General features: G+C 49.9%; 1 protein-coding gene across 1 annotated transcript in view; it reads left to right on the forward strand.

Annotated features, from left to right (window-relative positions):
* Positions 1–7,161: 7,161 nt before the first annotated feature.
* HPRT1 (hypoxanthine phosphoribosyltransferase 1) overlaps positions 7,162–25,476 on the forward strand; it is a 31,911-nt gene continuing 13,596 nt past the window's right edge. Inside the window, exons 1-5 of the mRNA XM_068151752.1 lie at positions 7,162–7,258; positions 9,375–9,481; positions 11,881–12,064; positions 22,115–22,180; positions 23,723–23,740. Of these exons, the coding sequence (XP_068007853.1) occupies positions 7,232–7,258; positions 9,375–9,481; positions 11,881–12,064; positions 22,115–22,180; positions 23,723–23,740 (402 nt within the window). The 5' untranslated portion in view covers positions 7,162–7,231. The remainder of the gene's footprint in view (positions 7,259–9,374; positions 9,482–11,880; positions 12,065–22,114; positions 22,181–23,722; positions 23,741–25,476) is intronic.

Raw genomic sequence — 25,476 nt, forward strand, 5'->3', positions numbered from 1 at the left:
CCAAGAAGGACACTGAGGGGCTGGAGTGTGTCCAGAGGAGGGCCCCAAAGCTGGGGAAGGGTCTGGAGAAGAGGGCTGGTGAGGAGCAGCTGAGGGAGCTGGGGATGTTTAGTCTGGAGAAGAGGAGGCTGAGGGGAGACCTCATTGCTCTCTACAGCTCCCTGAAAGGAGGTTGCAGTGAGGTGGGGGTTGGGCTCTTCTCCCTAGTATCAAGTGATAGGATGAGAGGAAATGGCCTCAAGTTCCACCAGGGGAGGTTTAGGTTGGAGATTAGGGAAAATGTCTTTGCTGCAAGAGTGGTCAGGGATTGGCAGAGGGAGGTGGTGGAGTCCCCATCCCTAGAGGTGTTCAAGAACTGTGTGGACATGGCACTGTGGGACATGGTTTAGTGGCCATGGTGGTGAGAGGTTGATGGTTGGACTCGATGGTCTTAAAGTTCTCTTGCAACCAAAACAACTGTATGATTCTATGGTGTGTCAGTGACCCTTCCTTGCACTGCTCAATAAAGAGCAAACAGTCTGTACTTCCCCCAGCTCCCTGCCTGGAACGTGAAAAACTCTTTCCTACAAAGGTTTGAAAGAGGCAAAGATTCATGTGACAAACAAAGTTACCAACAGCTCCAGGGGGTTGGCTTGCTTTCATTTTGGTAAGCAACTTGTCATTGCTTAGGGGAGCAGGGAAAGGACTCTTGGGGAGCTCTAATCATCCAGGAAATCCCAGTCTTGAAACAATTGAGCAGACAGACACCACTTTCCAACATCCATGGAGACTGTCCCCACTGAGAATCACTTGGATGACTAATTTCAGCCAAAGTCAACAAGGGGGAGGACAGGAATAGCATTATTAAAGTAGGTATTTTGCAATGAACATCTATTCCTAGGTTCTTAGGAAGGGTTTGTCTCTTGCTAAATGTTGTTTTGGTACACCTGGCTTTCACAACAGCTTGCCCAGGAAGGTAGTTGAGGCCCTATCCCCAAAAATACTCAAGGTCAGGCTTGACAAGGCTCTGAGCAACCTGATCTAGTGGGGGATGGCCCTGCTGACTGCACAGGGGTTGGACTAGATGACCTTTGGAGGTCCCTTCCAGCCCAAACTCTTCAATGATTCTATGGTTTTCTCCCATTTGAAACAGGAGGCTAGAAAAGTAATGGTAGGCTATTTAAATACTAATCAGAGTAGAGGGTTTTCTCTGTAGCCATGATGAAGGGCCACAAGGATGTTCAGAGGGCTGGAGCTTATTTCCTATGAGGACAGACTGAGAGAGTTGGGGTTGTGCAGTCTGGAGGAGAGAAGGCTCCGAGGAGACCTTCCTGTGGCCTTCCAGTATCTGAAGGGAGCTACAAGCAAGCTGGGGAGGGACTTTTGAGGGTGTCAGGGAGTGATAGGACTGGGGGGGATGGAACAAAACTAGAAATGGGTAGATTGAGATTGGATGTTAGGAAGAAGTTGTTCCCCAGGAGGGTGGTGAGAGACTGGCACAGGTTGCCCAGGGAGGTGGTGGAAGCCTCCTGCCTGGAGGTGTTTGCAGCCAGGCTGGATGTGGCTGTGAGCAACCTGCTGTAGTGTGAGGTGTCCCTGCCCATGGCAAGGGGGTTGGAACTGGCTGCTCCTTGAGCTCCCTCCCAACCCTGACAATTCTATGATTCGATGAAGATAGGAAACTTCCATCTCAAATGCATCTTTTCATGAATGCTCTCTCTATCATGTAGTGAGACACTGCTTTTGGATGTTCCTTTTGATTAGGGATGTTGGTGCTTCTCTCTGAACTGGGCCTTGAATTCTGCTTTTTTTTTCCCAGTGGTGTCTGCACAGCCTGATTTCTGGTCCCAAAGCTGGTCTCAGTTCTCAATGTGCTGAAAATCTGCTGTGCTTCTGCCTTGCTCTTTGTGTTTTATTTTTTTAGGAGGCTTGCCTTGTGAAAGCAAAACAAAACAACACCCCAAAATAACACCACCAACCACCGACAAAAAACCCCCCAGCAGATAAATTCTGCTAATTCCCTGTGAGTCACTCAGCAGCGATGGCGTAGCTGAGAGGGATGAAAAAAAAGAGGGATTGGGGAATGGGTGACCTGCAGATCTGAGTCAGAGCAGACTGTTTCAAATGGTGCCAGGGGATGAATACTCAGCTTTTATCTCCAGGTGTCCTGCCACTTAGGACATGTGGTTTCCAAGCAAGGCTTTTAAAAGCCTGTTAATAAAGTTCCACGCAATTGATGTTCCCCCAGGTCACTGGGCCTGAAGCACTCAGTCAGGTAGGGCTGACTGGCAACAGAGGACAAAATGATTATGAAATCAGGACTCTACTCAGAGATAAAACATATTGATTCAATCATTTTGCCTTCTCCAAAGCTGCATGTTTCAGAGAGAGCAGAACATTGCCTCTCCCACCTAGTGCATCGTCCAGCCAGAAAACACGCAGCTCCCAGATCCCTCTGAACCCCCTCCCTTCACCCAGCCCTGCAAACCCTCAGTGGCCCCCATACCAGCCACAACAAAACTGATCATCTACTTAAACCTGCTGCTGATCTCAGCTAACCAATTTCCTGTGGCATCAGCAAATATTTCTGCTCTGTACGCCCGTTCTTCCCTTCAGAACGGGGTGCCAGCGGGACCAGGAATGCTTTGGATCTGTGAAATGTGCTGGTTGGCAGGGGGAACAAAGAAATTGCTCACCCAGAAGGGCAAAACAGGACTAATGCTTTTGTCTGATGGGGAGAAATTGCACAGAAGTGGAGCCAACAACTCTTGCATGCAGTCAGAAGGTGCCGTTGGATGCTTCCTTCAGTGGCAGACGTTGATATTGGTCAGTAATGAGAAACGTCTTCAGTTACTAAGAGTTAGACCCTGAAACACTCCTGCAGCTGCATAGTTTCTTGACAGATAGTGCCTACTGCCCAATAATGTCAGGCTCCCCCTGAACTTGACAGGGCAGCTGCTGCTCTTCCCAGCCTTCTGGAAGCAGGCCAGCTACGATGTGTTCTTGATATTAGTTAGCTGCAGGGCGTATTTCACTCTGCTGCTCCAGGCCATTTGATAAAAGCTCCTTTCTCTCCCTCCAGAGCTAACCCACCCAAACTAGCTGCACACCTAGCTGCAACAAGGCCATGTTTGGCCAATGGCATCCTGGCTTGCATCAGGAATAGTGTGGCCAGAAGGAGCAGGGAAGTCATTCTGCCCCTGTACTCAGCACTGGTTAGGCCACACCCAGAGTCCTGTGTCCAGTTCTGGGCTACTCAATTTAAGAAGGACATTTAGAGACTTGAAGGTGTCCAGAGAAGGGCAATGAGGCTGGGGAGGGGTCTGGAGCACAGCCCTGTGAGGAGAGGCTGAGGGAGCTTGGGGTGTTCAGCCTGGAGAAGAGGAGGCTCAGGAGAGACCTTCTTGCTCTCTACAACTACCTGAAGAGAGGTTGTAGACAGGTTGGGGTTTGTCTCTTCTCCCAGGCACCCAGCACCAGAACAAGAGGACACAGTCTCAAGCTGCGCCAGGGGAAGTTTAGGCTCGAGGGGAGGAGAAAGTTCTTCCCAGTAAGAGTAATTTGCCATTGGAATGTGCTGCCCAGGGAGGTGGTGGACTCCCCATCCCTGGAGGCGTTCAAAAAAGGCTTGGATGTGGCACTTGGAGCCATGGTTTAGTTGTCAGGAGGTGTTAGCTATTAGGTAATAGGTTGGACTTGATGATCTCTGAGGTCTTTTCCAGCCTGGTTGATTCTGTGATTCTATGGATTGTGCCTGTTTGCTTAGTCAGAATGTGCTGAAATCGGTGGTTTCATTGATTCTGTGTTTTCTGAGCTGACAGTAATAATGCTAGCTGTGTATCAGCAGGTGAATGCTCCAGCTCTGGCTGAATAAAGTTATTTTTAAGAACCATTATCCTTGTGACACTGAGTGTTTGTGTTGTACTCCCTGCCTGGGGGGGGGCACTGAGTGATGAATGAAGGCACAACCCCACTGCCATACATCAACGAGAGTCCAGAGAACCTCAGAAGTCCTCCCAGAAGTCCTTTATTGCTGCATTGTAGAATCCCTTGCATTACAGAGTCTTGGAGTCCCACTTACAGAAGAAGTCCTGGAAGGCCTTAACAGACAAAGCAGCTAACAGAAGTGGAAGTCCCAAGCATATCTCCTTCTCTGGAGACTTTCAAGACCCACCTGGATGTGTTCCTGTGCAACTTGTGCTGGACTCTATGGTCCTCCTCTGGCAGTGGGGTTGGGCTCAATGATCTCTGGAGGTCCCTTCCAACCCCTAACATCCTGTGGTCCCTAGCAGCATCCCTAAACCAAAGCCCTGACCAGAAGTAGCACCTAACTAACAGAAGCAGAAGTCCCTAGCAGCCCTAACCCCAGCCCAAGCCATTCTTGAGTCTCTAACCCCAGTTAACTATTGCTCAGTGTCTGGTTTTTATACTCTTTGTTATCAATCCCTTAAACCAGTGACATCCAACCACACAGATAAGCTAAAATCTTTTCCCAACGAGAGGTGCCAGCACATCAAGGAGGTGGCTTCTGCAGCATGTTCCAATCCAAGGGTGCCAACGTGAGGATGTTGCTCTTGGCACCCATGGAATGTGATTGTTTAGGCAGTGTGCTAAGGAATTGGTCAGCTAAGGCATCCTGCACTCTGCATGCATCCAGCAGCTGCCCTCACAGCAATGGCTGCAACACTGATGCAGCATAAAATAAAGCTCAGCCTCCATCCCTCAGAGAATGAAGGGAAGAGTCTTCAGCTGACACGTAATCCTTCACTACAAGTAACCATGAATTCCCCCTGGCACTGTTGCACTGTCCTTCACTCCAGGCCTACAGGAATAGTTGGCACTCCTGAGATTCTTTTCCCATTTGAGACTGCTCAAGCTACCCAGACATTTCAATGCCTGCTTATTACTTTACCTCAAGATCATTTCTCCTTCAGACAATGAAAGATGTGGACATCATCTGGAGGCACAGTTGAGCCTTATCTTGCATCAAATGGAAAGGGCAGCTTCTGTCCACCCTGTGCAGGGAGGTAAGAGGGGTGCAGGGCATTCCTTCTCATCTGTGGTTGGGGAAGTGTCACCTGTCACTTTCCTCACCTGGGGAAAAGGCACTCCCAGCTAATGCCCCTCCTTTCAGATCAGGTGCCTGCTCTGTCAGACACACGGTGGCATCCGCAAAGGGGTTCCCTGCACCACGCCGAGCGACGGTCAGCTGCTAGCTGTGCCCACATCAATCACAGACTCATAGACTGCTTTAGGTTGGAAGGGACCTTTCAAGACCACCTAGTCCAGCTTCCCTCCAGTGAGCAGGGACATCTTTAACCGGATCAGTTTTCTGCTCCAATCCAACCTGACCTGGAATGTTTCTACCACCTCTCTGGGCAACCTAGAGCAGTGTTTTCATCACCCTCAGTGTAACAAAATCCTTTTGTCTGAATCACCCCTCTTTTAGTTTCAAAGTATCACCCCTTGTCCTGTCACAACAGGCCCTGATAAAAAGTCTCTCTCCAGCTTTCTGATCAGCCCTTTCAAGCACCAAAAGGCCACCAGAAGGTCTCCCTGGAGCCTTTCTTCTCCAGGCTGAACAACCCCAGCTCTCTCAGCCTGGTCTCACAGCAGAGGGTTTCCAGCCCCCTGATCATTTGTATGATTCTGCCTACATGAAGATTCTAAAGCTGCAAAGGAAAGCAGAGAAAAATCCTACCAATACTTTCAGTTATGCACCCAGGGGCTTGACTCCTGCAAATGATCAACTGGAGGCCTGAAGCATGACACTGGGTTATCTCAACTATCCTGACACAAAGCTGCCAGAATCATTAGTGTGTTGAGGTCAAAGCAGGCAACCCTGCCCTGCCCAGAGCCCTGAGGTGCCCCAGCACCCTAGTTCCCCTGTGTGTTGGTCTGATGGGTATTTAGGAACACCCTCAGCTGGGAAATGGATTGGGGAAATGTGTGGGGAGTCCATCAGTGAAGCCCCTCCAAGAACATGGACATTCCTGTGAGGAGCAGCTGAGGAAACTGGGGTTGTTTAGTCTGGAGACTGAAAAGACTAAGGGGAGACCACCTTGCTTTACAACTCCCTGAAAGAAGGTTGGAGCCAGGTGGGGATTGGGCTCTTCTCCCAAGAAACTAGGGAGAGGAAATGGCCTCAAGTTGCACCCAGGGAGGCTTAATTTGGAGATTAGGAAAATAGAACCATGCTGCCCAGGGAGTTGGTGGAGTCATCATCCCTAGAGTTGTTCAAGAAACGTGCAGGCATGGTACTTCAGGCCATGGCGGTTGTGGGTTGACAGTTGGACTTCATGATCTTGAAGGGAGGTTACAGCCAGGTGGGGGTTGGTCTCCTCTTCTGGGCAAGCAGCACCAGAACAAGAGGACACAGTCTCAAGCTGTGTAGGGGAAAGTGGTGGGGTCGACATCCCTGAAGGTATTTAAGAAAAGCCTGGATGAGGCACTTAGTGCCATGGTCTCATTGGTTAGTTCGGGTTGGGTGATCAGTTGGACTTGGTGATCTTGAAGGTCTCTTCCAACCTGGTTGATTCTGTGATTCTGTCCTTTCCAACCTTAATGACTGGATGAGAAGGAAAAGCATCCCCTGTGCTTGGGTTTCTGAACGACAGCCATTCCACACGCCATTCCCCCGTGGGGACACGAGTGACTTTGCCATGGAGACACGAGGGGAACGGACGGACATCTCCACACCGTGCTGGAGCAGAGGGGCCGCCCAGCTCTGGAGACCCCGGGATAGGGCTGGGTGTGTGCCCGGGGGTCTCCTGCCCCTCTCCCGGCACTGGGACAGCCCTAGCGAGGGTAGGGCGCCCGCGATGGCACAGGGACGGCTCAGGCTAGGCGAGGGGACCGGCGATGAGCAATGACCGCCCAGACCATCCCGGGTAGCGGTGCCGCGGCGGCCGAGAGCAGCTCTCAGCGCCCCCAGGCAGGCGGCTGCCGGCGGGGCGGGGCCGCCCCATGCTCACGCTCAGTCCCCCCCCCCCTTCTCCCCATTCCTACTGCTGTCCCCATCCCCGTGCCCGTCCCTGGCCCCCGCGCTGGGCCGGGGCCAGTGAAGGCCGCCGGAGCGAGCGGCGGCGGCGCGGCCATGTTGAGGGCGGGGAGCGCGGAGGGAGCGGAGGCGGCGCCGGGGCCGGGGCCGGGGCCGCTGCGGGGCGCGGCGCCTCCTCGCCGCCAGCTGCCGCTGCCGCCGCGCCGCTCCACCTCGCCGCCCGCAGCCTCTGCCGGCGGGCCGTCCCGCTCCATGGCGACCCCCAGCCCCTGCATCGTGGTGAGTGCGGCTCTCGGCGCCGCCGCGGCCTCCCCCCTCCTCCCACGGCGGGGACGCCTGCCCGCTGCCGCCGCCGCGCCGAGCCGGGGTCTGCCGGGCGCCTTGCGGGGGTGACTCTCGCCTTGCCGTCGCCGGCTAAGGGAAGGGGGGGTCCTGCCTGCCCCCCCACGACCCCGGTGAATGGCGAGGGAGCGGGGCGGGAGTCGTCCCTCAGCGGCGGGGGCCGCCGCCCCGCCGAGTCACCTTGAGGGGAGCCACGGCCTCCCGGCGCCGGGCCCGGGGCTCCGTGGCTTGGCTCAGCCGGGCATGGCGCGGTGCCGTGCCCCGGGCGCTGCAGAGGCCTGGGTGCCCGCTCCGCTCCGCTCCGCGCCGCCGGGCGGCAAGCCGGCAGGGAGGGTTGGCGGTGCCGGGGGGCGCCTCGGGAGGAGTGAAAGGCGGAGGCGGCTGGGGAGAGCCGGAGTTGCCGCCTCGGGAGATGAAGGTGAAATAACTTCCAGCAGCCAGAGCCCTGCGCCGCACAACTTCCTATTCCTGTTGCTTTTCCGCGGCGTGCTGGGGAGGCAGCGCAGAGCGTTTGGGTGCTTCAGTTAGGATGCGCTTTCGGAGGAAGGGCGTACGGGGGGATGTGTTTTATTAGTATTTTATTAATTTTGTTTGTTTGCTCGCTCGCTTGCTTGTTTGTTTGTTCATCATTGCCATAGCTGCCGAGGCTCTTACGTATTCATTTCGTTTTATTTAGTTATTTGAAGCCAGGTGCTCATGAAATCCATGTGGCGTCTCATGGCTGAGAGCTCGGCCGGCCCCGAGGTTGTGGCTGTAAATCCCTGCCGTCGATATAAATAAGCTGATAAAATTCTGTACCAAGGGTCCACTCCCCGCCAAAAGCAGCGAGGGAGGTTTAGGAGACACCTCTGGAGACAACGATGGGTCTGAACCACAGGAAAATGCCATACGTTTGGTGGGTGGGGGACCCGTTATTAAAGTCACAGCCTGCTCTGGGTTGCTGGGACACTGCTCAGGGACTCACATGAGCCAGGGCCGTGGGGAGTTCATACAGGGTCTGGTGGATCTGTTTTGGATGGGAAGGAGAACTATTCATCAGGGCTTACACAACAAGAAAAGCTGTCTGATCGCGGGGCAGGTAACCGGTTCCTTGGACACAGAAATGAGATTATGTCCTGCAAGGGCAACAGTAAGCAAGATGGATACTTTAAATGCCTGTCCCCGTGAGCTGTCACTTCAGTTTTCCCTCTGAAAGCCTTCCTTTTGCACCTCATCATTAAGCTGCATAACTGGGGAGTGGAATAATTAAAAACCACAATGGCATTGTTGCAGCAGGGTTAAGGTTCAGGGAAGGCTGTTGTGACAGTATGCCCCCAACCTCAACAGTGTTTGGTTATAATTATATACATATGCTAATCCCTTGTCCTAATTAGTGTACACTTGCTAGTATTGCAGGCTGTTCCACCCGGGGAATTTGCCCGTGCAGAACAGGCTGCTGAAGTAAGGCTTTCACTTCACATCCTGGAAGATCTTGAACCTCCCCAGTTTGCAGGTGGTGGTCTGAGGAGGTTTGCTGCAGAGCAGCATGGCTTGTCATGCACGTGTTAGCTGTCTTGTCGTGTCCTGGAAACTGGCTCTTGTGTTTTGTTGTGACTTGGTGTTGTGGAGATTTGGAAGATGTCCATGTCCAAACCTCTTCTTGCTTGATTGCAAATGCAGGTATCGCATTACACAAAGGCGTTCAAAACCTCCTTGGTAGTTTTGGCGGGGTTTGGTTTGGTTTTCAGTGGAATAAAGAGGCTGCTTGTGGTGCAGTAAAGTAGCTGCTTCGTTTTCCTGCTCTCTGATGTAGAGGAATGTTGTCAGGACATCGTTTCTGCCCCACGTTGTGTTGCACAACAGCCCTGTGCGGTGTTTCAAACAGCTCCGGGTGAGCTTAGCCTCTGTTAGGCTGCGGCGCTTGGTGTGACTAATGTTGTTACAGAGAGGGAAAGCAAGGTGATTCTGATGATGATGGGCTTGGCAGTTCAGTGGAGAAAGCAGAGGGCTTGCAGTTTCTCCCCACGGGCTTTCTGTAAGACTTTGTGGAAACCTCACCTTCTTTCCCTTTCAGATTGGTGATGACGAGCAAGGTTACGACCTGGACTTGTTCTGCATCCCTAAACATTATGCAGATGACTTGGAAAAAGTCTATATTCCTCATGGGCTCATCATGGACAGGTTGGTTTGACTTCAGACAGTGCAATGCAGCTCCAGCTGATTCTGTGGTGCTGGAATAAACGGTCTTCCAGTGATAGTTTTGCTGCCTGGTGACCATCTAAATAGATTACATTTAATTGGAGGCTAAGCAGCACAAGTGCTAATTAACTCTTTCTTGTTTGGCTTCTAAGAGTTGCTCTGTTTGCAGTTATGCTGATGTTTGGAATTTTACCATGGTTTCCCAAGCAGTGTGTGGCAATCTAAAACTCTCTTGCCAGCATTTCTTTGATGGCTTACCCTTCTTAAAAGGTAATTAGGAGAGGTAATTTGTTGTGAAACAATTGCAGTCTCTTGATTTTCCTTAGGATATTAACCAAAGTAAATTGCTAATCACATCATCTTGGACTTCATCTGGTAGATAGCCACCTTCTCCTGCCTTCTGGGAAGGACATCAGCCTCTGCAAATACCAGTCTGGCACTTCTGTGCCTGCTGCACTGTGTGCTGTGGAAGTTTTATCTTGTGTGGTCAGACATAGGTGCACAAGCCCTGTAATTTTGGTTTTATCTGCTTGTTGCTGGTTGCTAATTCCCTTTGAGAGAGGGAACAACACATCCAGTTGCTGGAGACACACAGCCAATTTAAGAGTGGCGCTGCCTGGATCTTCCTGGAGATCTTGCTGTCAGGAATGCATCTGGGTTTTGCATAGTGCTGTTTGCTTAGCTAGAATAAATAGCCCCATAAAATGGGTGTGGGTGTGTAAAAAGCACTGTAAAACCTTTGCACTGGAAGTCCTTGTGGAGAGAAAAATTGGACAAAGCAGATTGCATCAAGTAATTGATGTGATGCTTACAGCGATCAGTTTCCTCTGCCAAACCTGCTGGCAGCACAAGACTTATATTGCTTTCTGAAATAAAGTCCTAAATAAATTCAGAAACAATGATTGCAGGAAAAAATGGTGCAGGGTTCTCTTGCCCTGCTTTGCTGGTGTACCAGAACAAGAGGACACAGTCTCAAGCTGTGCCAGGGGAGGTTTAGGCTGGAGGTTAGGAAGAAGTTCTTCACAGAGAGAGTGATTGCCCATTGGAATGTGCTGCCCAGGGAGATGGTGGAGTCCCCGTCACTGGAGGTGTTTAGGAAGAGACTGGATGTGGTGCTTGGTGGCATGGTTTAGTTGATCAGATGGTGTTGGGTGATAGGTTGGACACGATGATCTCAAAGGTCTCTTCCAACCTGGTTTACTCTGCTCTGTTCTGTTCTGCTCTACTCTGTTCTACTCTGCTCTGCGCTACTCTGTTCTATTCTGCTCTACTCTGTTCTATTCTCTCTACACTGTTCTATTCTGCTCTACTCTGCTCTGCTCTACGCTGTTCTGTTCTGCTCTACGCTGCTCTGCTCTACTCTGTTCTGCTCTACTCTGCTCTGCTCTGTTCTGCTCTGTTCTGCTCTACTCTGCTCTGTTCTGCTCTACTCTGTTCTATTCTATTCTATGTTGCTGTCAGGATGAATTTCTGGCATTCTAACCTGGCAGATAAACAGTTTACAGTTTGAGAATTTTCTTGCTGCCCAGTGCATGCTGCTGCCTGTTTGGTTGTGTTAGTTTACATTGCTCCTTGCATGGAAGCTTCCACCTTCCTGTTTTGGAAGGAGAAGACACACCTTTGTATCCTTCATGTCACAGAATGTTAAGGGCTGGAAGGGACCTCTAAAGATCATCCAGCCTGAGCCCCCTGCCAGAGCAGGAGCACCTAGAGCAGATCACACAGGAACACATCCAGGCAGGCTTTGAATACCTCCAGAAAGGGAGACTCCGCAACCTCCCTGGGCAGCCTGCTCCAGTGTTCTATCACCCTCACAGTGACAAAATGTTTCCTCATCTTTCCATTGAACTTCCTAAGCCTCAGCTTCCACCTCTGTCCCTTGTGCTGTCATTGGGCATCCCCAAGCAGAGCCTGGCTCCAGCCTCTTGGCACTCCCCTTTTACATATGTATAAACATGAATGAGGTCGCCCCTTAGTCTCCTACGCTCTGAACTAAAGATCCCCAGCTCTCCTCATAAGGAAGATGTTCCACTCCTTTAATCATTTTTTCGTGGCTCTGTGCTGCTCTGGCAGCAAAATAGCTTCATGGTGTTCAGATTTGTTTTGGCCAAGCGTGACATATGAAAGCAAAGGCCTTTGGCAGTGCCACTGTTGTTAGGGTAACCTTGAGAAGCCAAACTTTGTTGACCGATAACGTGTGAAAGCGACCCAGGCGGCAGGCAAATATTTCTGTGCAGGAAAATATGTTTCCAGGTTTGCTGCATGTATTTGCTGCTGCTAGCAGTTACAAAAGGCTGCTGCTAGCAGTACAAAAGGCTGCTGCTGTCTAGTGAGCAAGTGGAACGTGTTCCCACAGCTAACTCTTTCTTGGTTTTGTGTAGGACGGAGCGACTGGCACGAGAAATTATGAAGGGCATGGGAGGACACCACATCGTAGCCCTCTGTGTACTCAAGGGTGGCTATAAATTTTTTGCTGATTTATTAGACTACATCAAAGCACTGAACAGAAACAGTGACAAATCAATCCCCATGACTGTCGACTTCATTAGACTGAAGAGTTATTGTGTAAGTATCTCTGCGGCACCGTGCAAGTTTCATCTGTCTCTGACTAATGTCAGATTGGCAGCAGAGGTGGTTTAATGTTGTTGCTGCCAGAATGTGCTAATATTAAACAAACAATGAAGGGAATTGAGAGTCACAAACTAATTTGCTCTTTCTCTGCTTCATGGCTATAATCTGTTTTCTTTTAGACCTTGGTATGTCTGCAGCCTTGTAAAATCTTTGTGCAGAGCAGAGGGACAGTTTCTATGTTCTTAGCTTCTTAAGCAGTTCCCTCTCTGGCCCTTACCCCACCTCTAAAGCTGTGGCTCTAGAATAATACAAAGAATCACAGAATCACCAAGGTTGGAAGAGACCTCAAAGATCATCCAGTCCAACCTGGCACCACAGACCTCATGACTAAATCATGGCACCAAGGGCCACGTCCAGTCCCCTCTTGAGCACCTCCAGGGATGGGGACTCCACCACCTCCCTGGGCAGCACGTTCCAGCAGCTAATGACTCTTCTCTGTGAAGAGTTTTCTCCTCACCTCGAGCCTAAACTTGCCCTGGTGCAGCTTGAGACTGTGTCCTCTTGTTCTGGTGCTGCTTGCCTGGGAGAAGAGACCAACCCCAACCTGGCTTCAACCTCCCTTCAGGTAGTTGTAGAGAGCAAGAAGGTCTCCCCTGAGCCTCCTCTTCTCCAGGCTAAGCAACCCCAGCTCCCTCAGCCTCTCCTCCCAGGGCTGTGCTCCAGACCCCTCCCCAGCCTTGTTGCCCCTCTCTGGACACATTCAAGTGTCTCAATGTCCTTCTTAAACTGAGGAGCCCAGAACTGGTCACAGCACTCAAGGTGTGGCCTAACCAGTGCAGAGTACAAGGACACAATGACTTCCCAGCTCCTGCTGGCCACACTGTTCCTGATGCAGGCCAGGATGCCTTTGGCCTTCTTGGCCCCCTGGGCACACTGCTGGATTCTCCTGCAACTGTGGTTACAATGAATGTAAGTCTAGGAGTCTTTATGTGGCTTGGACACCATTCCTTGGACAGGAAGGCTTGAAAGCAGTTATACCCAAGTTCCCTATCCCATCTTTTGTTTGGCTCAGCCAAACAATGAACAAATCAGTTGTAATTAGCCTTGGGGAAACACTAGATTCACACCCCTGGATTGATGATTAGTGGCCACTGAATATGGCACAACCTTGTGAAGAACAGACATAGGTTGCCTGGGGTTTGCCTTGTTGGGCAACAATTTTATCTGCATTCTGAACACAAAGATTGAACTTGATAGGGAAAGTGAATGTTCTGTAGCATGAGGTAATGTGTAAGTTTTAAAGAGGGAAGCATGAGGTTGTCTTTGTGCAGGTCAAGGGAATGAGCAGGTGTCAGATGCATGCTAGGGCTGTGTGCCTCCTGACCTTCTCTGGGTGAACTTGCCTTGGCAAGGGCTTGGACTCGATGATCTCTAGAGGTCCCTACCAACCCCTACCAGTGTGTCATTCTGTCACTGACAGCCTAGTCTCGTGTTTGTAGGACAGACTTCATGATCTGTTCCACTTGTAGCATGGAAATAATTAGTTCAGAGTGCTTGAATGAATTGTGTTGTGAGGTTATGCTGTTAGTTCCCTCTCAGCAGCTTTGTGTTTGAGTCAGCAGCACAGGCTACTTGTCCCAGTTGTAGATGAGTGCTTAGGCCAGTAGAAAAAGAAAGTAGAGATGACTTAATTGGAAACTCAGCCTCATCCTTCATTTTGTTAAACTGTGAAACCAGAGATGGAGTTATTTGCAGCCTTAGTTTGGAGCTGTCAAAGAACTCCACAAATTCATGATTGCTGCTAATGTTTTGTGGCGAAGCCCAGAGCTGTGCCAGGCTTTGGTCAAGGCAGTTTTCAGGAGGAGTAGCAGCTCTGGCTGCCTGAGGCATCCACATAACTGACTGTCCAGGGGTTACCTGGAAACCCTGCTCACATGTGCTGAACACAAGGCAGTAATTTACCTATGGTCCTGAAGAGGGCAAGGCTGGGCAGAAAGCTTTGTGCCAGCCTTTGGTTGTATCTCACAAGGTGCTGTCGGTGCTTGTGCAGCGTATTTGCATCAGTGGAGAGAGCTGTTTGACACCCTTTCCTTCTGCTCCTCCCAGAGTTCAGGATCCTGCCCATTTAACCACTATGCTACCACCTGCCTCTGTATTCTGCCTGCAAAAGCCAGAAGAGAAACCTGAATGTCTCTATTACAGGGTAACATGTTCATAGACTGGTAGAATGGCCTGGCTTGGAAGGGACCTCAAAGATCATCTAGTTCAACCTCCCCTGCCATGGGCAGGGACACCTCTCACCAGCCCAGGTTGCTCATGGCCTCATCCAACCTGGCCTTGAACACAGCCTCCCTGGGCAACCTATTCCAGTGTCTCACCACTTCACTGTAAAGTCTTTCTTCCTAATATCCAATCTAAATCCACCCTGTTGTAGTTTAAAACCATTCCTCTCATCCTGTCACAGTATCACTAAGGTTGGAAGAGACCTCAAAGATCATCCAGTCCAACCTGGCACCACAGACCTCATGACTAGACCATGGCACTGAGTGCCACGTCCAATCCCCTCTTGAACACCTCCAGGGATGGGGACTCCACCACCTCCCTGGGCAGCACATTCCAATGGCTAACAACTCTCTCAGTGAAGAACTTTCTCCTCACCTCCAGCCTAAACTTCCCTTGGCACAGCTTGAGACTGTGTCCCCTTGTTCTGGTGCTGGTTGCCTGGGAGAAGAGACCAACCCCTTCCTGGCTTCAACCTTCCTTCAGGTAGTTGTAGAGAGCAATGAGGTCTCCCCTGAGCCTCCTCTTCTCCAGGCTAAACAATCCCAGCTCCCCCAGCCTCTCCTCATAGGGCTGTGCTCAAGGCCTCTCAGGCCCTTGTAAAAAGTCCTTCCCTAACTCTTCTGAAGCCCTGGAAGGCCACTATAAAGGTCTCCCTGTAGCCTTCTGTTCTCCAGAGAATAGGAACTGATGACTCCTACCTTTTATTTTGGTGAGGAAAATGTGTATCTTCTGCTGTCCTCAAGGAACCTTTCCAGTGGCTGACTTGTCTAAGTAAGGCTACACCTTTGCCCACGCTCCACTTTCTGACTAACTGGGAAAAAACTAATGGAGAAATTATTTGAAACACCTGAAAAAAGCCCCAAAGCACCTGTTAGGAAGCAAGTCAGCCTTATTACATGCATGTGTTCTTGGCTCATAGTGGTGCATTTGGTATGCTTTGGTTCATTTCTTGGCTACAGCTGCTTTTGGTTATTCCTCCCCAGAACTATCCCGTGCCTTGGATGTTCCCAGGGGAGCGAGCAGCAAAGCAGTTTTGATGGAAATTCAAAGCTGGAGTTTGTAGTAAATAGGAATAGGTGAAAAGAGGAGAAATTTGGGCAGACAGCTAAGCAAAATGTTTTCCCTGAGGTGTTGGCGTGGGGTGGGGGAGTTGATTTTGTCAGTTTCTTCTTCGAGAGGAGTGAGGAGCTGCTGTCATCTGATGCCTCCACTACAGTGTTTAGGAGCATTTAATTTCTGTGGACTCTTAGGTGGTTATTAATATCCAGATTTGCATCCTCTAGATTGCATAACTTGGCAGACTGGATAAGATTGTCCTAACATGCACATGTATGTAACAGATTGGCTGGGTCCTCCATCACTAATAGTGTCAGGATGCTAAATCAGCTCTGTTGTTTTAATCTGTGCTTTGCTGGAAGGAGCAATCTGCATTTAGTGATGTGGAAGCCGTCACAAACTCTAATGGACAGTTAAAAGTGGAGCCAGATTTCTTGTTCTCTGGATTTGATAACTAGATCATGCTGCCTGTCTTTACAGATGGGATAAAAGATGTTAAAAATACCCTGGGTGCATAAACAAAGCAGCTGAACTCGTCTAATGGTTCTGAAATGGATGTAATTAGGTTCTATTCTTGCTTCAAACCCATCATTTAATATTTACAAGCATATGGGGGGGGGGGAGGGAGGTTTTGTCTTGCAATTCAGAGCTCATACTGTTCTGCACCCAAAAATAATTCTCCCAAGAACACTGACATGATCAAACTGTGATTAAACTTTGCTCAGAACTCCATTTTTTGAGTCCTTGTGGAGGAATTTCAGTGGCCTGGCACGCTGGTAAGGTAGTGGTTGTGAACAGATCCAGATCTCAGTGTTCTTGACAAACAGTTTATGCTGTTTGTGCTACAAGAAGAATGGCTTTCCACCAGTCTCCTGCATTTCAGCTTGGAAATGAGCAAGCATCCCTCACCTAGTGGTGAAGGGCAGCCAGCTGTCAGCTGTGGTTTGGACTGCAACACTCTGTGCTGGGTTAGGAACTGGCTGGAGGGCTGAGCCCAGAGAGTGGTGGTGAATGGTGCCACAGCCAGCTGGCAGCCAGGCACTAGTGGTGTGCCTTAAGGATCAGTGCTGTGCCCCATCCTCTTCCATATCTTCATTGATGATCTGGATGAGGGGGTTGAGTCAGTCATCAGCAAATTTGCAGATGACACCAAGCTGGGAGCAGATGTTGGTCAGTTAGAGGGCAGAAGGGCTCTGCAGAGGGACCTCAACTGACTGGACAGATGGGCAGAGTCCAATGGGATGGCATTCAACAAGTCCAAGTGCCAGGTGCTGCACTTTGGCCACAACACCCCCATGCAGAGCTACAGGCTGGGGTCAGAGTGGCTGGAGAGCTGCCTAACAGAAAGGGACCTGGGGGTGCTGATTGACAGCCACCTAAACATGAGCCAGCAGTGTGCCCAGGAGGCCAAGAAGGCCAATGGCATCCTGGCCTGCATCAGGAACAGTGTGGCCAGCAGGAGCAGGGAAGTCATTGTGCCCCTGTACTCTGCACTGGTTAGGCCACAGCTGGAGTCCTGTGTCCAGTTCTGGGCCCCTCAGTTTAAGAAGGACATTGAGGCACTTGAAGGTGTCCAGAGAAGGGCAACAAAGCTGGGGAGGGGTCTGGAGCACAGCCCTGTGAGGAGAGGCTGAGGGAGCTGGGGTTGCTTAGCCTGGAGAAGAGGAGGCTCAGGGAGACCTCATTGCCCTCTACAACTACCTGAAAGGTGGTTGTAGCCAGGATGGGGTTGGTCTCTTCTCCCAGGCAATGAGCACCAGAACAAGAGGACACAGTCTCAAGCTGTGCCAGGGGAGGTTTAGGCTGGAGGTGAGGAGAAAGCTCTTCACTGAGAGAGTCATTTGTCATTGGAATGTGCTGCCCAGGGAGGTGGTGGAGTCCCCATCCCTGGAGGTGTTCAGGAGGGGATTGGATGTGGCACTTGGTGCCATGGTCTAGTCATGAGGTCTGTGGTGCCAGGTTGGACTTAATGATCTTTGAAATCTCTTCCAACCTTGGTGATACTATGAAAAGACAGCGGATGTGTTGCACTGGCGCTAGGGAGAAGAGGGCTTGTCACGGTCCGCTCTGGTTAGCTGGTCACAGCAGGGTTCTGGAGGATCCCTGTTAACCAAGCCTTAGAGCAAATACTGTCAGGAGCTTGAAACACCTTCTAAAAGGTGGTCCTGGAGTCGCTTTGAGGCAGGATTTATGGCCTCGTAAAGCATTATTGTTTTCCACCCGTGACAATGGGAAGGCAGTGAAAACACTAAGACTCTTAAGTGTTAAACCACAGAGCATTAAAGTCTTTGACCTTCTTCAGGTGAACCTGCCTTGGCAGGGGGGTTGGGCTCAATGATCTCCAGAGGTCCCTTCCAGCCCCTACTGTTCTGTGGTTCTGTCTTCCCAGGCCTGATATTAGAAATAATGCTTCTGAAGGTAATTAGAACATGGCTTAATTATTAAACAAAGTTCTTTCCAGTGGCAGTCTGGTTGCAACCAGTGCTAGAAGTTCCTTTTAACTGTGTGGGGGTTTTTATCCTTTAATTGCTCAGGAGCTCAGTACCTGCATAGGAATGCAGGTTTATATGCCAGGCAGGTTTGCTGGTTTGCATTAAAAAGTGGTAGCAATTTGTATGGGTTTGGGTGGGAAGGAAGAGGAAACTGCAGGTTAAGATTGTCATTACTCTGCTGATCATCACACTTAACTATGCCTGATCTAAAGGCTTGCAGGAGCCTATAGCTTGGTGCTGGTCTGGTTTTGAGTGCAGGGTGTTGCTTTGTAGCCAAAGAGATTTTCAGTCTCAGGAACCTGATCTGATGCATTTCCTGAGAGTTGTGAGCCTGTCATCTGTGCACATCATTTCAGTGGAACAAATACCTGTGCCATCTTTCTCCATCATTATTTTGTAAAGCAAATTTGCAGATGACACCAAGTTGGGAGCAGATGTTGGTCAGTTAGAGGATAGGAAGGCTCTGCAGAGGGACCTTGCCAGGCTGGACAGATGGGCAGAGTCCAACAGGATGGCATTCAACAAGTCCAAGTGCCAGGTGCTGCAGTTTGGCCACAGCAACCCCATGCAGAGCTACAGGCTGGGGTCAGAGTGGCTGAGAGCTGCCAAACAGAGAGGGACCTGGGGGTGCTGATTGACAGCTGCCTAAACATGAGCCAGCAGTGTGCCCAGGTGGCCAAGAAGGCCAATGGCATCCTGGCCTGCATCAGGAAGAGTGTGGCCAGCAGGAGCAGGGAAGTCATTGTGCCCTGTGCTCAGCACTGGTCAGGCCACACCTTGAGTCCTGTGTCCAGTTCTGGGCCCCTCAGTTTAAGAAGGACATTGAGACTCTTGAATGTGTCCAGAGAAGGGCAACAAGGCTGGGGAGAGGTCTCAAGGACAGCTGTATGAGGAGAGGCTGAGGGAGCTGGGGTTGTTTATCCTGGAGAAGAGGAGGCTCAGGGGAGATCTTGTTGCCCTCTACAGTTACCTGAAAGGTGGTTGTAGCCAGGTGGAGGTTGATCTCTTCTTCCAGGCAAGCAGCAGCAGAACAAGAGGACACAGTCTCAAGCTGTGCCAGGGGAAGTTTAGACTAGAGGTGAGGAGAAAGTTCTTCCCTGAGAGAGTTTTTAGCCATTGGAATGTGCTGCCCAGGGAGGTGGTGGAGTCCCCACCCCTGGAGGTGTTCAAGAGGGGATTGGATGTGGCACTTGGTGCCATGGTCTAGTCATGAGGTCTGTGGTGGCAGGTTGGACTTGATGATCTTTGAGGTCTCTTCCAACCTTGGTGATACTGTGATACTGTGATTTTTCTTTTCTTTTTTTTAACACCCCTCCGTGGAAGGAAGGTGAAATCCCTCCTAGTGCAGGCATAGATAAGAGAGAATCCCCTAACATAAACAAGGGAAAGTTTAAAGAAGCTGTTATTTAAGGTAATTTTAAGATAGGCTGAACACAGGAAATGTCCTTTGGCTTTATGGATACAGAGCTTAACTAAATCACATTTTTTCTGGTTGGGCCTAGCACTGTCTCAGGCATTCAGCAGCAGTTGTCTGCTGGGTCATGCAGCAAGTGTGTTGAACAGGGACTCATAGAATGGGTTGGGTTGGAAGGGACCCTGAAGATCACAGTATCACCAAGGTTGGAAGAGACCTCATAGATCATCAAGTCCAACCTGTCACCACAGACCTCATGACTAGACCATGGCACCAAGTGCCACATCCAATCCCCTCTTGAACACCTCCAGGGATGGGGACTCCACCATCTCCCTGGGCAGCACATTCCAATGGTGAACAACTCTCTCAGTGAAGAACTTTCTCCTCACCTCCAGCCTAAACTTCCCCTGGTGCAGCCTGAGACTGTATCCTCTTGTTCTGGTGCTCATTACCTGGGAGAAGAGACCAACCCCTTCCTGTCTACAACCACCCTTCAGGTAGTTGTAGAGAGCAATGAGGTCACCCCTGAGCCTCCTCTTCTCCAGGCTAAGCAACCCCAGCTCCCTCAGCCTCTCCTCACAGGGCTGTGCTCCAGACCCCTCCCCAGCTTTTTTGCCCTTCTCTGGACACCTTCAAGTGTTTTGATGTCCTTCTTAAACTGAGGGGCCCAGAACTGGACACAGGACTCAAGGTGTGGCCTAACCAGTGCTGAGCACAGGGCACAATGACCTCCCTGCTCCTGCTGGCCACACTGTTCCTAATGCAGGCCAGGATGCCTTTGGCCTTCTTGGCCCCCTGGGCACACTGCTGGATCATCTAGTTACAACCTCCCTGGCCTGTCCTTGAACACCTCCAGGGAGGGATCATCCACAGCTTCCCTGGGCAACCTGTGCCAGTGTCTCTCCACCCTCACTGTCAGGAATTTCCTTCCTATACATTTTGACTTAGGTAGCAATTAATTCACGTATCAAAGCCTAGCTTTACTGAAGCCAAATGCCGTGCTGCAGAGCTGCACCTATCTTGCCTTTCAGTTACTGTGAGAAGTAATTTGATAGGCTGCCAATATTTGTTGCAAGTTAGGCAAACAGAAGCTTTTGCTGGCTTACTTTGTAGCTTGTGTTTCTAAATCTGAAGCTGGCTATTCTTGTTGTGGTTATGATTGCTTATTCAGAGAGGAAGGCTTTCTGAGGCATTAAAGTTGAAGGTGGAAACCAGCAGCTACACAGCAGCAGGCAGCTTGGAGATTGAAATGCTTTGTGCCTGATTTCCATATCTGTAGGGAATGCATGGCAAATCCTGTCTTTTTAGATACACATGTATGGATAATAGCCAGAGAGGAGATGTGGTGTCTTCATTCATGCAGCTCTCTTGTCAGACAGTCTTCAGTCTGAAATGCCATCATTGAATTGGATCACTTCTGATTTCTGAGTTGGTAGAGAGACACTGGTGGTGTTTCAGAAAGCATTGGCATCTTGATGGTTGCTGGGAGAAAAAAGTTCTTGTTATTCTAGCTTTATAAAATTATTGTCATCATCATTATCTTTATCATCTTTATCTTATCTTTATCATAGAATTGTCAGGGTTGGAAGGGACCTCAAGGCTCAGCCAGTTCCAACTCCCTGCCATGGCCAGGGACACCTCACACTACAGCAGGTTGCTCACAGCCACAGCCAGCCTGGCTGCAAACACCTCCAGGCAGGAGGCTTCCACCACCTCCCTGGGCAACCTGTGCCAGGCTCTCACCACCCTCATGGGGAACAACTTCTTCCTAACATCCAATCTCAATCTACCCATTTCTGGTTTTTTTTTTCCCATTCCTTCTAGCCCTATCATTACCTGACACCTATTACTATCTCTGTTATCATCATCATTACAGAGTCACAGAACATTAGAATAGAATAGAATAGTAGAATAGAATAGAAGAAAGAATAGAATAGCATAGAATAGCATATAATAGGTTGGAAAAGACCTTTGAGATCATCAAGTCCAACCTATCACCCAACACCACCTAATCAACTAAACCATGCCACCAAGCACCCTATCAACTCTCTTCCTAAACACCTCCAGTGATGGTGACTCCACCACCTCCCTCCTGGGCAGCGCATCCCAATGACCAATCTCTCTTTCTATGAAGAACTTCTTCCTAACCTCCAGCCTAAACCTCCCCTGGCACAGCTTGAGACTGTGTCCTCTTGTTCTGGCACTCATTGCCTGGGAGAAAAGACCAACCCCCACCTGGCTACAACATCCCTTCAGGGAGTTGGAGAGAGCAGGAAGGTCTCCCCTGAGCCTCCTCTTCTCCAGGCTAAGCAACCCCAGCTCCCTCAGCCTCTCCTCACAGGGCTGTGCTTCAGACCCCTCCCCAGCTTTGTTGCCCTTCTCTGGACACCTTCCAGCATCTCAACATCTTTCCTAACCTGAGGGGCCCAGAACTGGCCCAGACTGGAGCAAGAAGGTCTCCCTTGAGCCTCCTCTTCTCCAGGCTAAGCAACCCCAGCTCCCTCAGCCTCTCCTCACAGGGCTGTGCTCCAGACCCCTCCCCAGCTTTGTTGCCCTTACATTAGAGATTGGAAGGAATATCCAGAGATTGAGTCCAAGCCCCTGCCAAAGCAGGGGGTGGTGGGTGGTGGTGTCATTATATTATTATTATTATATCATCTTTCTAATATTTATGATCTTTATTCTGTTTGTTGTTATTATCTTTATTATTCTTATTATTAGAATTAATAAAATCATTGTTATAGTTATGATTATGATGAATAGTACTTTAATTCTAACCCTCACCCTCCTCTTTCTTAGAATGACCAGTCAACAGGGGATATAAAAGTCATTGGTGGAGATGACCTCTCAACCTTGACTGGAAAGGTATGCTGGCTCTTTGTATGTTTGAAACCCACCCAGCCCACTGAAGGAGCCCCATATTGCCTGCATGCTTTTAAGGCTGCTCTCTTAGGGTGTGAAGGTTACAGGGTTTTAAACAAGGCAAAACTGACAGGTTGCCTTTCAGTATTTGCCACTGTACCCAAGGAGAGTGGATGAACCCCACCAAAGCCCTTGGTTTAGTCTGAACAAAGATAGCTTCACTGTGTTCACCATCCCCATTATCAGCAGAGTCTGAAGAGGTTTGTTTTTCTGCAGTGCCTGAGAAGGATAATTTTGGGTGAGCTGTTGTCTGCAAACTCCCTTTAGGAGACAGCAGCATGATTTATTTGCTCTGCTGGTGTTTCAGTGAAGTAGTGGTGGGAATTCCTGCTGTTGAGATGTGTGGTCCAGAGGTTCCTGCTACAGACAACAGGCTCATGTGATGAGAGGAGGATGGGGGATGTGCTTTTCTCCAGTGACTCTGTGGAGATCATTGAGCCACATGTCTGGGATTGAAGCAGCAGAGCCTCCTGCTCTGCCATGGCTTTCCCCTTCTTCTTACACATCAAGGATCTTTCCATACCTCAGCATAAATCATAGAGTTGGAGAATCATACAATGGTCCAGGCCAGGAGGGACCTCCAAAGGTCATCCAGTCCACCCTCCCTGCACTCAGCAGGGACATCCCCAACTGGATCAGGTTGCCCAGAGCCCTGTTGAGCGTCACCCTGAATATCTCCAGGGAAGCAGCCTCAACCACCTCCCTGGGCAACCTGTTCCAGTGTTCCATCACCCTCATAGTGAATAACTTCTTCCTGATACCCAATCTAAATCTGCTCTGCTCTAGTTTGAAGCCATTGCCCCAGGTCGTGCCCCTGCAGGCCTTTGCAAACAGTCTCTCCCCATCCTTCTTGTAGGCCCCTTCAGGTACTGGCAGGCTGCTGTTAGGTCTCCCCAGAGCCTTCTCCAGGCTGAACACCCCCAGCTCCCTCAGCCTGTCCTCATAGCAGAGGTGCTCCAACCCCCTGATCATTTTGTGGCCCTGCTCTGGACCATCTTCATCAGGTCCATGTCCTTCCTGTATTGAGGGCTCCAGCCCTGCACACAGTACTGCAGGTGAGGTCTCACCAGAGCAGAGTGAAGTGGCAGAATCACCTCTCCGGATCTGGATATAAGTAGGCCAGAGCAGCAAGTGTCTCTATATGTCTGACACTGCTCTAGAGGACACATTGTGTAGACTCTCTGTTGATCTCTTTTGCATATATCTGGGATCATCAAAGCCTAAATAATTTCAAGAACACTTTGTACTCAGCATGAGATGCTGAGGAGAATCCCACTGCCAGCTAATTGTTACTAGAGCCTCGCAAACGTTAATTGCACAGAATTCACTCTTAACATGTGTGAACATAAACAGTGCTGCAACTATTTGACTGGAATGAAAAGAACAAGTTAAAAGGATTAATATGTATTTTCAAGTGCCATATTCCTTAGATATTAATGGGGTTTTTTTATCTCTCTCTTTTCTTCCCTCATGCCTTCCCACCAGAATGTTTTGATCGTAGAAGTAAGTATTATGTTCCACTTTGAAGTTCTGCTGTGTGACTGGTAAGAGAGATCTTCTAACAGTTGTTCTTAAACCAGAAAAAAAAACCTACCATTCCTGGCTTCAAGGCTTTCCAGCTTCTGATTCTAGCCCTGAATTTTGCCAGTGGGCTCTGAATTTGGAGTTAGCTCTGCTTTGAACTCTCACATTGCATTCGGCTGCTAAATTTAACGAGGAAAACATCCACCTAAAGTTGCTTGCAGTTTCTTTCAGTTTGCTGGGGTTTTCTCTCAGCTCTAAAACAGCTTTTGTTTGTTTGTTTAAATGTTAAGAAGTAGCCTGGAGAAAGTTACTAAGGGTGTTCTTGTTCTGGGTTTAGGAAATTAAAACTGCAGGGGTAGGAAGAAGTTCCTAGTAGGAATATCCTATGATATATGAATCATAGAGTCAACAAGGCTGGAAAAGACCTCAAAGATCATCAAGTCCAACCTGTCACCCAACACCTCATGACTACTAAACCATGGCTTCAAGTGCCACATCCAATCCCTTTTTGAACACCCCCAGGGATGGGGACTCCACCACCTCCCTGGGCAGCACATTCCAATGGCCAGCAGCTCTCTCTGGGAAGACCTTTCTCCTCACCTCCAGCCTATGAAGAACAGGTCTAAGTCCAGTGGCCCTGTGTGTCATTTGTTTGGAGAATAGTGTCACAGAGAGCATCAGCTGGTGTTTGGACTTGATGATCTTAGAGGGTTTTTTCCAACCCTAATGATTCTATGAATGCTTAATTAGTATTCTGCAGTTGCTACCTTCCCATTCCTCTGTCTTGTCATAGCATCATAGGCCAGGTGAGCCTGGAAGAAACCTCTGAGATCATCAAGTCCAACTGCTTGCCTAGAGCTCCCAGTCCCACCACCGCCACTAACCCTCATCCCTCAGCACCACATCCACACATCTTTTTAAATGCTTCCAGGGATGGTGACTCCACCTCCCTGGGCAGCCTGGGACAGTGCCTGAGAACCTTTTCTGGGACAACCTGAACCTTCCCTGGCACAACTTGATGCCAGTTTCCTCTTGTCCTTTCACTTGTTACATGTGAGAAGAGACCAATCCCCACCTGGCCCCAGCCTTTTTTGAGGTAGTCCTAGAGAGCAATGAGGTCTTCCCTCAGCCTCCTCCTCTGAAGACTAAACCACCCCAGATCCCTCGGCTGTTGCTCACAAAACCTGTGTTCAGGGCCCTTCACCAGCTTAGTTGCTCTTCTCCAGCACCATTCTTGGAGTGAGGGACCCCAAACCAAACCCAGTACTCAAGGTGTGGTCTCACCAGGACTGAGTAGAGGTGGTTCTTTTGATGGTACTGGGGCAGTCCACCTCAGTAGGCTTTCATACTAGGTACTGTGGTTAATTCTTGCTTTCAGAGCTCTGTCTTGATGGGCAGTGTTCATTCTGTTCAGTAAATGTTATTCTGACAAAGGTTGTTCTGGAGTAAGATTGCCAGTTTCAGGATAGGGAAGCAGGCAGCAGCAGACAGGAAAGGTGCCCTTGTACCCAGCCCTGTCACACTTCAAATACTAGGTTCAGTTTTGGGCCTTCACCCCAAGAAGGACATTGAGGAGCTGGAGCATGCCCAGGGGAGGGCAAGGAAGCAGCTGAACGGTCTGGAGAACAGGACTGGTGAGGAGCAGCTGAGGGAACTGGTGGGGTTTAGTTTGGAGAAGAGGAGGCTGAGGGGAGACCTCACTTCTGTCTACAACT

The sequence above is a fragment of the Melanerpes formicivorus genome, unplaced genomic scaffold (assembly GCF_026170545.1).
Source record: "Melanerpes formicivorus ecotype bairdi unplaced genomic scaffold, bMelFor1.0.p_v2 SCAF_22, whole genome shotgun sequence".
NCBI classification, from domain to species: Eukaryota; Metazoa; Chordata; class Aves; order Piciformes; family Picidae; genus Melanerpes; species Melanerpes formicivorus.